The sequence below is a fragment of the Nicotiana tabacum genome, chromosome 18 (genome assembly GCF_000715075.1).
Source record: "Nicotiana tabacum cultivar K326 chromosome 18, ASM71507v2, whole genome shotgun sequence".
Classification (NCBI taxonomy): Eukaryota; Viridiplantae; Streptophyta; class Magnoliopsida; order Solanales; family Solanaceae; genus Nicotiana; species Nicotiana tabacum.
Window position 1 is genome coordinate 134,780,122 of NC_134097.1, and position 17,709 is coordinate 134,797,830.

At 39.0% G+C, this 17,709-nt stretch overlaps 2 protein-coding genes across 3 annotated transcripts; both read left to right on the forward strand.

Moving 5' to 3' along the window:
- Window positions 1-9,483: 9,483 nt before the first annotated feature.
- On the forward strand, window positions 9,484-11,399 carry LOC107781381 (uncharacterized). 2 transcript variants are annotated; one of them, XM_016602075.2, is made up of 2 exons: window positions 9,484-10,957; window positions 11,058-11,399. In XM_016602075.2, exon 1 carries the CDS (start codon window positions 9,484-9,486, stop codon window positions 10,366-10,368), a length of 885 nt encoding a protein of 294 aa, XP_016457561.2. In that variant the 3' UTR covers window positions 10,369-10,957; window positions 11,058-11,399. The 2 variants fall into 2 exon arrangements, with proteins under 2 accessions (XP_016457561.2, XP_016457566.2); XM_016602080.2 differs by having other exon boundaries at window positions 9,484-10,729.
- A 1,857-nt stretch (window positions 11,400-13,256) lies between these two features.
- LOC107777711 (tRNA-splicing endonuclease subunit Sen2-1-like) lies at window positions 13,257-17,470 on the forward strand. The gene has a single exon (XM_016597836.2). It carries the CDS (start codon window positions 16,438-16,440, stop codon window positions 17,182-17,184), a length of 747 nt encoding a protein of 248 aa, XP_016453322.1. The 5' UTR covers window positions 13,257-16,437; the 3' UTR covers window positions 17,185-17,470.
- Window positions 17,471-17,709: the final 239 nt, after the last annotated feature.

The following is a 17,709-nucleotide window of genomic DNA, read 5'->3' on the forward strand; positions in this document are numbered from 1 at the left end:
CATCATGAATGTACTTTCTAAGCATAGATACATGAAAGACAGGATGAACAGAGGACAACTCAACAGGTAGCGCTAGTTTATAAGCCATGTTTCCTTTCTTTTCTAGAATTTCATAAGGTCCGATAAATCTAGGGCTAAGTTTTCATTTCTTACCAAACCTCATAACTCCTTTCATTGGTGAAACTTTCAAAAACGCCTTATCATCAACCATGAACTCTAACTCATGATGCCTCTTGTTAGAATAAGACTTTTGACGACTCTGAGCCACTTTAAGTCTTTCTTTAATTAGTTGAACTTTCTCCAAGGCCTCACAAACAAACTCTGGACCAATCAATGGCAGCTCTGCTGGTTCAAACCAATCCACTGGAGACCTACATCTCCGCCCATACAACGCTTCATATGGAGCCATACCAATACTGGTCTGATAGATGTTATTGTAAGCAAATTCTATAAGTTGCAAGTGATCATCCCAATTACCTCCAAAATCTATAACACACGCACGCAACATATCTTCGAGAGTCTGAATGGTTATTTCTACATGACCATTGGTTTGTGGATGGAAAGCGATGCTCAAATTGACCTTGGTACCTAATCTTTTCTGAAATGCTTGCCAAAAATGCACTGTGAATTGAGGGCCTCTGTCAGATATGATTGAAATTGGAGTACCATGCAATCGGACTATTTCTTTGATGTACAATTGCGCATACTGCTCTGCGGAATCTGTCGTCTTTACTGGTAGAAAATACACGCATTTTGTCAATCGGTCTAAAATAACCCAAATTGAATCATGCTTACGGTATGTGCGGGGTAGATCTACTAAGAAATCCATATTAATCATCTCTCATTTCCACTGTGGTATTTCTATATCTTGAGCTAGGCCACCAGGCCTCTGATGCTCGGCTTTGACTTGCTGGCAATTCAAACATTTAGCCACATGTTCTGCTACTTGCTTCTTCATGCCTTTCCACTGATACAATACTTTCAAGTCCAGATACATTTTGGTAGCACTTGGGTAGACAGAGTACCTCGAACTGTGAGCTTCTTCCATTATGGCTTTCCTAAGCCCATCTATATCAGCCATACATAACCGATCATTCAACTTCAAAACTCTGTCACTTCCTAGAGTGAAAGTAGTGATTTCTTTGTTTCTAACTCCTTCTTTTAACTTCACTAAGTACGGATCTTCGTCTTGCTTAGCCTTAACATGCACAACTATAGAGGATTCCGCTAAGGCATAAGCATCTATACCTCCTTCTTCGGTCTAATTCCGTCATTTGCCAGTTTTTGAATTTCTTGACCCAAAGTTCGCTTTTGCACTGCAAGATGGGCCAAGACACCCATTGACTTCCTACTAATTGCATCGGCTACCACATTAGCTTTGCCGGGGTGATAAAGGATATTGATGTCATAATCTTTCAATAGCTCGAGCCACCTTCTCTGTCTCGAATTTAATTTTTTTTTCTTGAAAATGTAATGGAGGCTTTTGTGGTCTGTAAACATTTCAGAATGCTTGCCATAAAGGTAGTGTCGCCCTATCTTTAATGCAAACACCAGTATTGCAAGCTCTATGCCGTGTGTGGGGTAGTTATTTTCATGATTCTTTAACTGTCTGGAAGCATAAGCAATAACTTTTTATTTTTGTATAAGAACACAACCGAGACCAACTCTGGAGGCATCACAATATACTGTGAACCCACCCGAACCTGTCGGCAAGGTTAATACATGTGTAGTGGTCAACCTCTTCTTTAACTCTTGAAAACTCTGCTCACAAGCGTCTGACCACTGGAACTTAACTGCTTTCTGGGTCAACTTAGTTAATGGAGCTGCAAGTGAAGAAAACCCCTCTACAAACCTTCTATAGTAGCCAGCTAACTCCAAGAAACTCCTGATTTCAATTGGCGTTGTCGGCCTAGGCCAGTTCTTGACTACTTCTGTCTTCTGAGGGTCTACTTTTATTCCTTCACTAGATACCATGTGGCCTAAGAATGCCACTGATTGCAACCAGAACTCACATTTTCAAAACTTGGCATAAAGCTCATTCTCCTTCAAGGTCTGCAAGGCTATTCTGAGGTGTTTGGCATGCTCATCCTTTCTCTTAGAGTATACCAAAATATCGTCTATAAACACGATGATAAAGGTATCAAGGAATGGCTTGAAAACTCGGTTCATGAGGTCCATGAATGCAGCTGGAGCATTTGTCAACCCGGAGGACATCACTAGAAATTCATAGTGCTCGTAGCAAGTTTAAAAGGCTGTTAGATATATCTTCTTCCCTTATTCTCAACTGATGGTACCCCGACCTCAAGTCTATTTTCGAAAAGTACTTCACACCCTGAAGTTGATCAAATAAATCATCAATTTTTGGCAGTGGGTACTTGTTCTTAATGGTAACTTTATTCAACTGCCGATAGTCGACGCACATTCTAAGAAACCCATCTTTCTTCTTGACAAACAGGACCGAGATACCCCACGGTGAAACACTCGGCCTGATGAAGCCCTTGTGAAGGAGGTATTTCAAGTGTTCTCTCAACTCATTAAGTTCTGCTGGAGTCATCCTATAAGGAGGTATAGATATGGGTTGAATGTCTGGCATGAGATCAATGCCAAAGTCTATGTTTCTTTCAGGAGGAAGTCTGGGAAGGTCATCTGGAAAAACTTCTAGAAATTCTCTAACAACTAGCACAGACTGAAGAGTTGGTGGTTCTGATTCTGGATTAATGATGTGAGCCAAATAGGTGAGACACCCCTTACCGATCATTCGTTGTGCCTTAAGGTAAGAAATAAACTTACCTACAAGCGATGCTAAACTACCCTTCCACTCTAAGACTTCTTCATTTGGAAATTGGAACCTGACTATGTTGGCATGACAATCTAACATGGCATAGCAGGAAGATAACCAATCCATACTCATGATCACATCGAAATCCACCATTTCTAACTCTATGAGATCGGCTTTGGTATTGCAACCTTGGACTGAAACTATACAACCTCTATAGACTCTTGTGACTTTCACTAACTCGCCAACTGGAATAGATACTAGGAATGGCTCACTAAGTTGTTCAGATTCTAGTCTGAGGTTAATTGCAAAGTATGGAGTCACATATGAAAACGTTGAACCTGGATCCATTATGACATAAGCATTATGTGAGCAGACTAAAGTATACCTGTAATAACTTTTACAGATGCATCCGCACTCTGACGGTCAAGTGTAGCAAATAAATGGGGTTGCCCCCTCCCTGAGTAACTCGATCTGCACCTCTGCCTACCCCATGCCCGGTCTGATTATGAGAACCACGAGCCTGAGGTGGTGCAACTGCAGTAGCTGAGGAACTAGAAGGACGAGTTGATCTACCACTGAAATTACGTCGCAACTTTGGGCAGTTGGCCTTTATATGACCAATGTCTCCATAATGATAGAAACCATGAAACCCGAGCTTACACTGACCTGAATGTTCCTGCTTATATGTTCCACAAAGACCTTGTTGGTATGAATGTTGCTCAGCATGACTCTGGCTATGTGAGGATGATGTCCTAAAACTCTGATTATGGTGAGACTGGTTTCCATAACTCTGAGTACGTCTGAAGGAAAACCCACCACTTGTCTAATGACTGGACTGAGCTGGTGCTAATGAATCCTTATTAGAGGAATCCCTTCTACCTCCGCTGGATGTACCATTAAACCTGCCCGTTGTCTGGGCTTTCTTGTTATGCTCTTTTTCTTCTCTTCTTTATTGTCTGTCTTTTTCTAAGTCTTGGCGAATCCCATGACAAAGGAGAAATCTGTCATTCCTACCGTTGCAGATGATGTCGTATCCTTAATGTGGTAAGCCAAACCGCCAACAAACCTGCGAATCTTTGCTTTTTCTGTCTTAACCATGCGAGGAGCATGCTTATCTAACCTTATGAATTCTATGTAGTACTCTTGAACACTTTTGTTCCCTTGCTTGAGTTGTTCGAACTCTGTAGCCTTAGCTCTCTATCCTCTTCTGGGATAAAGTTAGCCATAAAGGCCTCTTCAAATTCTTCCCAAGTAGGCGGACCATCATCTTCATCTCTTTCCTTTTCCCACATCTCAAACCAAGTGCCAGCCACATCTCTAAGCTGGTAAGCAGCAAGCTCCATAGCTTTATCATCCAATGCCTTCATTGCTCGGAGGGCTTTCTTGACACCCTCCATCCACAACATTGGATCTTCATCAACTATGAACCATGGAACACTGGAGGACTCAACTTCAAACATTTATTCACTCTTGAGGACTCAGAATTGTTATGTCTATTTGATTGAGGTGGAAACTCATCTCTTCTCTCGTTCTGGTTGGCCATGAAGGCTTTAAACATCTCCATAGCATTGTTGATTGCATTAAACATCTGACCCACCTTTGGAGATATAGTTGTCTGAGCCGGAGCTGCTGTTAGGGCAGTACTGGATCCTGAGGTACTGGATCATCATGCTCCACCCCTTCTTCTTGTTCAACCCGGGGTACTTGGACCCCCTTTGTGGATTTACTCCTCCTTTTCTGGGTCGAAGCCTTCTTAGTTCTGCCTTGAGCCACAATATTAGCAATAGTTTCATGAGCAGCATCCTGAGTGTCGGTGTCAGAGTTGCGAGTACGAGCCATTTCTGTGAGTTTTGGAGAAACGAATAAATTAGATAATTTCTTAGAGGTAGACTCTACTGCACGATCTAAAGTATGAAAAAAAAAGAGACTCTTCCTAAATGCTTGTAGCCTCCTGTTTATAAGTATGGTGCGCTCCATACCCATAAACAAGACTCTACGAACATGGCTTCAGAGACCCCTAGGACTCCATAAACCTGAGGCTCTGATACCAAGTTTGTCATGACCCATTTTCTGAACAAGCCGAGACCGGCACTTGATCACTAAATATGACCGAGCGAACCATCTCTGCTTATCAAATCTATTATAACTCCAAACTTTATATGCAACAAGGCAATACTCTAACCAAATACTATTGATTAATTTAAATATTTAAATAAATCAATTCCAAAACTTTATTCGTAGTACTACTGAATTACTGCTAAGTTATTATATAAAAAAACATCTGAATCTTAACCCAACAACTATGTCTATGAAGCCCCTACTAATAAACTGACGCACTGCTCAGGACATGAGAGTTTCTGGTCAGTTCTCTAAGTAAACAAAGAAATAGCTAAATAAAAATGACTCTAAGGTATACTCCACGAACAAAAGTGGAGCTCACCAATAGAACTGGAAGGGAAGGAAGTCCTAACTCGTAGCCTGCTCGCCTGCAAATCTGGTTCCTACATTGTACCGCAGACCAACGTAGTGCTACATCTCGCATTTTCGTATGTTAAAATTTTGTTTTTAGTTAATCGACGTAGACTCGGGGATGAGATTATCTTGAGGTTAATATATTTACGTTATTTATAACAAGCGATAAATAAGTGTCAGGAAGAATAAAAGGTACACGAATTAAAGAAAACGAGTTTCGTGGAAAGTGGATAATTTGGAATAAAATACGGGTCGAGCGAGAATACCCGATAATTATGAACTAGTAACATGCAAGGTACCATATGACCATGGTAGTATGATATATAAAGTACATATGAAGTATTTAAAAATAGAATTTTATGTAAAATTGTGATAATTTTAAATTATGCGGATAATTGATTAATTACCGGGTAACAGGGTATTATCCAGTTAACTAATAAGTGGATAAAGATTAATAATCTTCACCCCTACTCCCCACGTGGCAGTGTGCCACCACTCAAGCATATGACTCATAGTCATATATGCTTGTAACGCGTAAAGTCATTTAGTGATTCATAAAGATAAGTCATTTTTAAAGGAAAGACTTGAAGTATTGGATTCATTTTGGACAAATGAATAGGAAGTCACTTGGTTTGACTCTTGGTTAGGTTTCAAAGACCTTTTGCCTTTAAGAAAAACGTGAAAGGACAGAATCCAAATTCCTTCCGAGACATGTGAGGCTTGCTCAGTTGGTAAAAGCACCACCACATACGATCGTTAGGTCCTGGATTCGAGTCACCATGGAGGGAAAGTGTGGAAACACTATAGATCCTCCTAACTTGGGAGGGAAAAAAAATTCCTTCCAAAATTTCCAAAAAAACCAACAAAACGTGAAAGGCAGAATCATTTCCTTCAACAATTCAAAAATTTCGATTAAAATTTCAGAAGAAGCCACCAAATTTTGTTTCAAAATTTTAAGAGATTCAAGCAAAATTTCATCCATATTTTGCGGAAGCAGATTCGTTCAAACAATTCAAGAAACAGGTATGTTAAGGTCATCCCTTCTTTCTTTTAGCATGGTCCAAATTATATTGAAGAAACGAGCAAATACACAATTTTCATAAATCACTCTATTCATAGAATTATTAGGGGTGTCTATATTCTTGATTCCCCATGAAAAATGTTATTATTTCCTGTTCATGGGTCTCAGAATAATACGCAGTTGAAACAGGCTATCCGAAAGGAATATTAAGATTATTACGTATTTTTCATGTATTTCACCCATTTATACATGTGCATTGACCCATGACCAAATGGCGTTATATATGCGTATATATGTATATTATATTTATATGGGATACGGGAAAAAGGTTACAGCGTTATATACGCACCACCACTTGATCAACTGGTATATGATGATGATGTTGCCCACTGTGGCTGAAATATGATTCAAATGGCGTTATATACGCGTATATATGTATGTATATGTATATGGGATATGAGAAGAGGTTATGGCATTATATACGCACCACCACCTGATCAGCTGGTATATGTTGATGATGTTGCCCACAGTGGCCGAGACGATATGATGGGATGCCCTCAGTGGCTTGATGATATTATGTACACCCATACCTATGCATGGCACGATATTTATACGTATGTGCATGATATTATAAACATTTCAGAATTTACAGAGTTATTTAGATTTAAAAGTATTTTTGTATTCCATGTTTTATCTATGTCTTTTACGTACTTATTTTTAGTACATTTTTTGTACTGACACCCTATTTCACGATGCCTGTGTTTCATGCCCGCAGGTGCAGGTAGGCAAGCTGACGATCCCCTTCTTAGGATCCCTAATCAGCGAGAGTTGGCGTGCTCCACTTGATTCAGAGCTGCTTTTGATTTTGGTACGATACGTTGTGTATATATATATATATATATATATATATATATATATATATATATATATATATATATATATATATATATATGTATGTATGTATGTATGTATGTATGTATGTATGTATGTATGTATGTGGCTCAGTCCCGTCTTTGTACAGTTATGTTTCTATTAGAGGTACATTATGTGTAGTTGGATAGTATGTGGCCTTGTCGGCTTCCAGTTTTGAGATGTATAGTTGTCTATAGTAGCCTTGTCGGCTCGTCCTATGTATTTTGTATGTATGCCCTTTTTGGGCAGATTTCCTCCATGTACATCTCGTAACTCAGCAGATGTTATATTGGTTCATATCCTAGACGTATGCTTAAGGGTGTTTGACAGGTAGGACTCAGGCACCCATCGCGGCCCATTAGTTTGGGTCGTGACACGTAGGTTCCCAAAAGAGAACGTCAGTACCATCCAATGTACTCAGTGAGTCTTAACAACTGGAGGCAAAACTTTACTAACATATACATTATGAGCAAAGGTTCTAAATGCATGTAAAACATAAAGCTTATAAGAATAATTCTAAAATAATTGCATACTGGCAGTTTATGAATATTCTAAAAGAAATTCTTTTCTTTTTCAAAAAAATACTTCTCTTTATACTTTAGGAGTTCCAACTATTTTGACCTATTTCTGTCTTAGTCACCGTGTGATCAGCACGGGTTCGATCCCAACCTGATCGAATAGGCCCAATCCACGAGGTGCAACTCGCTTCATAGTTCTCAGCGCTCATATATCATACCTTAGCCTAGCTAAGTGAATTATCAGCAACGAGACCCTTGGCTCGTGCGCTCCCTACTTTAGCACAAGTAGTTTCAGGAAGTCAACGCCTTGGTCAGGACCCTCCGCCTGGACGATGACCGTTTCTTAGAATAAAGGATACTCCCAAAAATCTTTTCTTTCTAAAACTTCTTCTTGTGACTTTTCAAGTCTAAATCTTTCAAACATACTTATTCTAGAATTCTTAAATGTAAGGTATGGCATAAGAATGAAATAAACATTTAAAATTATTTCTAAATATTCTTACTTTTTTATGAATTTTCAACATAAGAATGGCATATAAGAATAACATAAAAATCCGAAAATTTATGCACATATATCAAAGTAAATCATCTAACTTTAACTAAAATAATTCTAAGCTAATAGGAACTCACTCACTTCAATTAAGTAAATATTCACTCTTTTAGCCAATTCATCAAACACCTTGTATGCATACTTTTGTGAGTTAAACCACTTTGGTAAAGGGTTATATCAACTCACCTCAAAACTTCTCGAGCCAATATGCAGGCCCCAGTCTAATTGATGTCACACCCCTTTTTTAACTAAACATCACTAAACCCTCTTTAAATAATAAAAAGGATTTGTAAAGCTCAAAAGGGTTTTTAATTAAAAAGTGACAAAATTGTGTTTAAAAGGAAATAACTCAGAGTCGCCACCTGGCTTTGGTTTTGGTGTGCCAGGTCACCGTTTTTTTTTTAAATAATTTTCCTTTTAAAACATTTCAGACTCTAAAACCAAGTCTGCACCAGATATTTGGGTAAGGGGGTTCATTTGACTCGGGGAGAAGGTATTAGGCACCCAACTCCCGTAAAGGTCACGGTTGCGTATTCGATCTAGTTGGCTTTTAAGATATTCGAATTGAGGTGATAACACACAAAAAGCAAATAAACAATCAAAAGAGGCTCGAGATTGTCCCCACCTAAATGAAAGAAAATTAAAAGAAGAAAAATTAAAGTTCTAAATTATCCTACGTTATCTCTTCTACGATGTTCGCCACAGTCTCCAATTACATTCACTTCGGGGCATACCCCTGAAATAAAATATATACAAATCCCTCGGGGCATTCCCCGGATAAATTTAACTAAGGGGCGATCTCTCACCTCAAAAGAAGCTAAAATACGAACGTCCTATAGGTTTCCCTACCCAAGTGTGGTACGGCCTAAACATACTACTAGCGGTCCAATCAATGAGGAGAGCAATAGAATATTTCAAGTCCATTATCAAATATATAGACGACATGTCCAAATTCGCTTTCAATCCAAATCCATGCCCAGATATTTGTTTTTGTCTACCACCCACTCCAATTAATAAGTTGGTTTAACTCTAGATTCAGCAAAATGTTAATCATAAAGTCTCAAGCATCTATTTTCTAAGGAGTAATTATAAAAGGCAGTTAAAAAAAACTAATTCCTTCATTTAGGTTACTTCAATTTTGCACCTCAAATTGCAGAATTGTCTCAGAGTAATTCAGGATCGAAGCTACGGTTTGCAAGTTGTGTTCTTCGAAGCTAATTTTCTGGTAACAATGGCGATTGAAGATGATCAAGTGAATGGTTCTATTGTTCCTACTCGTACTGCCACAGCTACGACTTCAGAAAATGGCAATTTTGTGACCAGCTCCTCATTTCCTGCCGTCGATCACAATCATCCTCTGTACCTACAGCCCACTGACACACCAGGTAGTTCTCTGATCTCTCTTCGGCTTACTGGATCTGATAACTACGCCTTGTGGAGTCGCGCAATAAGAATTGGCTTGTTAGGTAAAAGCAAGTTAGGATTTGTTGATGGTAGGTTTCCTAAGTCTAGGTTTGAACCTGAACTTCATGATCTATGGGAGAAAGTGAATGCTATTGTTTTGTCATGGATAATGAATGTTGTGAGGCCGGGTTTGTTGAGTAGTGTCTTATATGCATCTAGTGCTCATAAAGTTTGGGAAGATTTAAAGGAGAGATTTGATAAAGTTAATGGCTCCAGAATTCTGTACCTACACAGAGAAGTTCACACCTTAACTCAGGGAGTTATGACTGTGACTGATTACTTTTCAAAACTAAGAGAACTTTGGGATGAATTTGATGCTCTTATGTCATGTCCTGGATGTGCTTGTCCTGAGTCAAAGATGTATGCTCAACATTTTGAGTATCAAAGACTACTTCAGCTCCTTACTGGACTAAATGAGTCCTACTCTCAGTCAAGGAGCCAGATTATGATGATGTCTCATCTACCTAGTATAAACAGAGCATACTCTATGTTGGTCGATCAGGAAAGTCAGAGAAATCTTGTTAATATGCCACAAGTAGCTCAAGTTTCTAAGGCCTTGGAGAATTTAGCTATGTACAGTAACAAAGGCACAAATAATACTGGAAGCTACAAACAAAAGAGGGATCAAGTTCAATGTGAATATTGCCATTAAAAGGGGCATAGCAAGGAAAACTGTTATAAGTTGATTGGATACCCTCCTGACTTCAAGTCCAAGAAGAAAGGTGCCAATAGTGGGCAGTATGCAAATCAGATGTATAGTACAGAGGTAAACTATGCAGACAGATGTAGTATGGGAAATAGTGTAGCTTCTAATGTGGTTCAACAAGGCAGAGTTGGAAATCAGTCTAATGCAGGTGTTTTACAACCACAACCAGCAAATCAGTCTGCATTCTTTCAGCAAATGCCACTCTCTACTCCTGTTTTTACTCCTGAACAGTATCAACAAATAGTTCACTTGTTATCCAAAGGAAGCACAGAAGGATCAGAATCATCAAGCAAGTCAACTGTTGCAGGTATTCTAAACAAAGTGAATGCATTTATGTCTCACTGTGTTAATGACAAGTGGATTGTTGACACTGGGCATCAAACCATATGACTTCCAGCCTTGAAATACTACATGACTATAAAGCACTCCCAAACACAGAAGAAAACAAAGTACAATTACCTACTGGTAGTGTGGCATCAGTATCACACACAGGAAATGCTTCGCTATTGAGCAATCATGAAATCTCTAATATCTTGTATATCCCTGATTTTAAGTTCAACCTACTTTCAGTTTCAAAGCTTACTAAGGAACTAAAATGTATGGTTGGCTTCTTCCCTAATTTCTGTATCTTTCAGGACCTCTTCAGTGGTCAGGTGAAGGGAATTGATAGAGAAGAACCTAGTTTATACATACTGCGTGGGAGTACCTCTATAACAAACTCATCTCAGTCAACAAATAAATGTGCCAACACAACAAATGAAGTTCCTGCTTCTTCAGCAAGTGATGCATATATATCTCCACCTGTTTCCAGTACTTCCTCTAGAACACATGTATCTAGTACTTGCAGTTTATGGCATAAGAGATAGATGTAATAAAGAAGATAGAAGCATTGAATGAGCTGACAACAGGAGTTCTTAGTCAACCCTGTACTGTATGTCCTTGTTGCTAAACAAACTAAGATGCCCTTCCAGCTAAGTAATACTACTTCTAAGTTTGTTTTTGAGCTAGTTCACTGTGATATTTGGGGACCATATAGAGTACCTACGCATGATGGTAAAAGGTACTTTGTCACCATAGTTGATGATTCCAGCAGGTTTACTTGGATATTTCTTTTGAATTGCAAATCAGAAGCAATTGTAGTTCTAAGAGACTTTCTTACTCAAGCAAGTAATGTGTTAACAGATAATGGAAGTGAATTCTTTAGTACTGCATTCAAGCATTTGTTGTCTGATCTTGGTATTGTACATCAGAGTACTTGTGTCTACACACCCCAACAGAATGGGGTAGTAGAAAGAAAACATAGAACCATTTTGGACATGGCTAGATCTCTCAGATTTCAAGTAGTTGTGCCTCTAAGATTCTGAGGAGAATGTGTTGCTACAGCAGTGTATCTGCTAAATAGGTTACCTTCTAAGGTAATTGGGTACAAATATCCTTTTGAAAAGTTGTATCTGCATCCACCCTCTTTGTCTCATCTCAAAGTATTTGGTTATCTGTGTTATTCTACATCCCCTAAAGTCCTAGATAAGTTTTCACCTAAAGCAGTACCAGTTGTGCTCTTAGGCTACTCTTCTACTCAGAAGGGTTATATACTGTATGATCTACATGCCAAGCACTTTGTGGTTAATAGAAATGTGGTGTTTTATGAGTCTATCTTTCCCTTCAAGCATGCTAGGGATTCAGGAACTATGGTATTCCCTGTTCTGGATCTATTATCTCCAGGGTTGAATGCTTCTTCCCCTATTTCTTCTTCAATACCTACAGTAGAAAGGTCAACTGAGCCTGCTGCAGATCAAGTGCCATCTGACTTCTCTGCAGAAGTTCCCTCTTCTTCTCTAGATAGAATTGCTCCTGAACCTATTCCTTCTACTATGCCAAGTCTTCAAGACAATGGTTGTGCTGAATCATCTGCTGGTCAATCTGACCTTGCTGAGAATCTTGAAGGATGCAGGAGATCTTCTAGACCAAGCAAACCACCTGTGTGGTTGCAGGACTATGTCACTCTCTCCAAAGGCTCAAAATGCACTTATCCTATTTCCTCCTATGTTGATTATTCACATATCTCTCCAACCTTTCGATAGGCCCTCACATCCTACTCAACTATTATAGAACCTACCACTTTTAGAGAGGCTGCTACTGATCCTAGGTGGGTGAAAGCTATGCAGTTGGAGATTGTTGCATTAGAGGACAATAAAACTTGGAGTGTTGTGGACCTTCCACCAGGAAAGACACCCATTGGTTGTAGGTGGGTGTATAAAGTCAAGTACAAAGCATCTGGGGAGGTAGAAAGATTCAAAGCCAGGCTGGTTGCTAAGGGATACAATCAAAAGGAAGGTTTAGATTATGGTGAAACCTTCTCTCCTGTAGCTAGACCTGTCAAATTGACGAATCGGCCCACATAACCAATTAAAATTGACCCGTTAACCGGCCTATGACCCATGAAACCCTAACCGGACCAACGCATTAATTTAATGGGCCTGGGCCGGGCTATAATATTTTGACCCACTGAACCGGACCGGGCCGGAACCGGTAGCTGACCCACAGGTCAACCGGCCCGGACCAGCTCACATATATACTCAGACAAGTGGTAAAAAATTGATTAAAAAAATGAATCTAAACATTGAAGAAAGAATATAGTACCAAACACTATGAGGTCTCTTGTCGAAATAGTTGAATTCCATATGGTTTAGACTATTAATTATAGAAATAATCAAATTACATATGTTTCTCAAGTCTTCATATTAACAAAGTATGATTTTCTTTCATTTTATTCTAACGGGTTTCAAGGACATGTAGTAATTTCAAGTTCGTATATATATGTATAAAGTTTGAAATTTTTATTGTTTATTAGTTTTTAACTTTTTTTAGTTAAATTGGATTCGGCCCATAAGGGCTCGAGTTAAGGGATTATGGGTTACGGGTCCGGGTCGGGTCAACATATTTTGATTAATGAGTCAAATCCGGACCGGTCCCTATTAGAAAGTGAACCGGACCGGCCTGGTTGAGGACCCATGGGCCAAGAGTCAACGGGTTCGGGTCTGGGTCGGGTCGGCCCATTTAACAGGTCTACCTGTAGCTAAGATAGTTACTGTCAGATCCATAGTTGCCTTAGCTGCATCTCAACTTGATTTTTCAGACGAATGTTCATAATGCCTTTCTTAATGGTGATCTTGTTGAGGAGGTTTTTATGCATATACCTGAGGGGTTTGCTAGACAGGGGGAGAATCACAAGAGGGTCTGCAAACTTCATAAGTCCCTCTATGGACTTAAACAGGCTCCAAGACAATGGAATATGAAATTGACAGAAGCCCTAGTTTGTATGGAGTTTTAGCAGAGTCATTATGACTATTCCTTGTTCACAAAGAAGGCTGGGAGAGACATAGTGGTCATACTGGTATATGTAGATGATCTTTTGATCACTGAGAACAATCAACAATTGTTGTGTGAAACCAGATCAGATCTCAAGAAAAAGTTCAAGATGAAGGATCTAGGAGAGCTAAAATTCTTCCTAGGTATTGAGTTTGCGAGGTCTAAACAAGGAATTCTCATGTGTCAAACAAAATATGCACTAGAGTTAATTTCTGAGTCAGGACTAAGTGGTGCAAAGCCAGCTGGAACACCATTAGAGCTGAACCAGAAGTTGACAACCACTGAATTTGATAAGTGCTTCAATACCAATAGTACTTACTCAGATGAAGCTCTCAAGAACCCTGGTGCCTATCAAAGACTGGTAGGGAGGTTGTTGTATCTCACTATGACCAGGCCAGATATTGCATTTGTGGTGCAAGTGCTCAGTCAGTTCATGCATTGCCCTAAAGTCTCTCATATGGAAGCAGCACTGAGGGTAGTAAGGTATATAAAGGAGGCACCAGGTCTGGGACTGCTTATGCCATCAGAATCTTCAAGTAAACTGACTGCTTATTGTGACTCAGATTGAGGGCATGCATACAGACAAGGAGGTCAGTTACAGGGTATTTAGCCAAGTTTGGGAATGCACTAATATCCTGGAAGTCTAAGAAGCAAAGTATTGTCTCCAGAAGTTTGGCAGAAGCAGAGTTTAGAAGTATGACATCATGTGCAGCAGAAGTTACTTGGTTAACAGGTTTATTCAGTGAGCTAGGTGTCAAGATTGAACTGCCAATAACACTGATATGTGATAGCAAAGCAGCAATCCAAATAGCTGCGAATCCAATATTTCATGAAAGAACAAAGCACATTGACATAGATTGCCACTTTGTAAGAGAAAGAATTAGTCCGGGACTGCTAAGAACTGAACATGTAAATACAGAAGATCAACTAGCTGATTTGCTCACAAAGGGATTGGGGAAAGCTCAACATGAGTACCTGCTGAACAAAATTGGACTGAAGAACTTGTTTGAATCATCAGCTTGAGGGGGAGTGTTGACTAGCAGTTGTGTAACAAGCTGATAGTTAACGGTAGTTAAGTTTAATTATAACGTTAACTAGAGTTAGTTAGTTAATGAGTTTGTTAGAGGCGGTTAGTTGTTAAATACTGTAGCTACCTGTACAGAATTGATTCATTCAGAAATGAAGAAACTTAGCTCTTTTCTTCTCTTATTTTCTCTCTGAATCTCTCTCTCTCCGTTCTAGCTTCAATTGATCTTCCATGGCTTCTATCAATATCCTCGGTAAGCTGACATGTCCTGCCTAATTATCTCTCCCCAATACTTCTTAGGCCTAACCTTCCCTTCCTCAAACCGCCATGGACAACCTCTCACACCTTCTGACCGGAGCTTCTATGTCTCTCCTCTTCACGTGCCCGAACAATATATATCTACAGTAAATAAGTCGTTCGTTACATATAAATAGTTTAAATTGCACCCTTTTACTGAGAATATGGTTCACTGATTGTTGTATCATATATTGTTGTGATTCTTATTTTAGTTGTTAATCCTATCAGTTATTTGCTCTTTGACATATTCCAAAGGGTGTGGTAGGATGGCAGAGATCCTCTTTCCTTGACCAGAAATCTCTAATTTTAAGTCTAGAATATGAAAAAAATTTGGGGTGGACCCCATCCTTCTTAATGGACTTTTCTCCCGCTTCCTTGGCTAGAAGTCTTGGGTTTTAAGTGTAGGATATGGAAAACCTTTAGGGAGCGAGTAATTTGCTCCCCCCTTCTTAGTGGGCTTTTCCCTATGAATCTGGATTAGTTAGACCAGTAGTTTCGGATACTTAGAGCAACAAAAAAAAAGTTTGACATGCTGTGAATCTAGCTCTTCAGGTCTTATCATGCACTTTTTATGCGTTATTGATTGGTTAATTTACTATTGCTTTTCATAAATCATTTTGGTGCCCCCTTTTTTTTTTTTCTATTTTTTCTGAAGAAGTCCGCAGTCTAGATCTAGGGTGTTTTTGGCATGGCTCGGAGATATTTCCCTTGATGAGATAAATTCCATGTGTTTGGTTACCTTAAGTTATGGATAACATTTTTCACGAAAAAGGGAGGAAATTGACTTCCATCACTTATGGACGAATTCATCTTTCTATACAAATATGAGATAGATATTCTTCAATCCCGAGCTAGTTGGGATCGGTTGTATGAATCTTTATTATCATAAATGCTATGCTTGGGTCCGTAGTATTTCAATATTCCGTACTTAAGGATTATCTAACACTAGGGGTTCTCAAATATACTCTAGTGATTACAGTTTTCCCCATAGCAAATGCACCCTATAGTTGAAGCAAGTATAGTTGCCTGGCTAAATGCCATAGTACCTGGATGTGCTTTGACAGTGCGAAATTCAAAACAATCTCATGGATCTCAGTGCAGCTGTGTTGTTCATAAGAGATGCCATGAATTAATTGCCAGTTGGAAAGTGATCCGCAAATAATCTTTAAGATACTACAGAAAAGAATATCTGTAAGATATACTAACTTAAATCTTGGAACATTGTCAAGAGAGACTTTACATGCCTATGGTCCACTGTACTACTCCGTTTTTTGGTTACAGATTTTACTTTGACAGTTATAAATACGAATCTGGCAGTTGTAATGGCACCAAGGTGGAAAGGAAAGGGTGCTGCAGCCAAAGCTCTTGCGGATCCCATTTCAGAGATAGTTTCCCAGCTTCAATCTTCACTGATCCAATCAAATTCTCGAGGGATGCTCTCCGGTATGAGTGTACTTCTTAAAGCTGATACTGTACAAACCGACCTCCTCAATCGTGCATGTTTTGGTAGGCCAAGGATTACAGCAGAAAATAATGAACAATGGTTTCAACTCTGTATGGAGGAAGCTTTTTATCTATACCATTCTCTAAACTGCATCAAGATTGTAAACCACAATGACTGTGAACAGAACATTGATGAGTTATGGAAGTATATGACATCCAAGAGGGAAAATTTTCCTGTTTCATATAAAGCCTATTCTCACCTAAGAAGTAAAAATTGGGTGGTCAGATTGGGGTCTCAGTATGGAGTGGACTTTGTTGCCTATCGTCATCATCCAGCTTTGGTTCATTCTGAATATGCTGTGCTTGTTTTATCAGCACAAAATGGTAATGCCAATGGTCGTTTGAGGATTTGGTCTGACTTCCAGTGCACTCTTCGACTATGTGGAAGTGTAGCGAAAACGTTGCTTGTTCTTAATATTGTCGAACAGAAAAAGCATGCAGCTTCTCCATCTTGCTTGAATAGTTATGGTGTTGAGGAGAGAACAATCACAAGATGGAGTCCAGAGCAATGTCGTGAAGGTAACTCCACAGTAGATTGTCTGACACATTATAGAAATATAGATTGAGTAGTAGAACGACATGGACTATGAGGATTCATATGGCTGAATACAACCTGCTTGGAATTGAGCGCAGTTGTTGTTTGTGGTTGATAAGTAATTGATAAGAATTCTGTTATATAGTTCTAAGTTAGCAACATGTTTTATATTTATATTCCTTATATAGGATTACAGTCCACTTACATACTCGGTTATATTTAACGTTCCAAAAAAGTAAAGATTTTATAAGTGTTCAGGACGTTGTTTTGCATTTGAAATTGGACATCTCTTTAGAAATCCTGATGACAGTGGCTTGTATCAGAGGTTCTTTGATATTTTATTGAAATGCCTTACTTATCTGAAATTGCTCTAAGTTGTACCTATTACCTCGTCAAGAACGTTGTAGGAATTGAAAATGTGGGGTTATTTTAATCTGAATTTAAGAGGTAAGAAAGGAAGGAAGAATATTTGCATATAGATTCTTTTGTTTGGCCTCCTCTGCACACGTGTTTAGTACTCCTACTCTCAATTATCCAAGTTGACTTTGATGGTCTT

Coding starts and splice junctions, on each gene's coding strand:
- LOC107781381 (XM_016602075.2), top strand. CDS start 9,484: ATGGCGATTGAAGATGATCAAGTGAATGGTTCTATTGTTCCTACTCGT.
- LOC107777711 (XM_016597836.2), top strand. CDS start 16,438: ATGGCACCAAGGTGGAAAGGAAAGGGTGCTGCAGCCAAAGCTCTTGCG.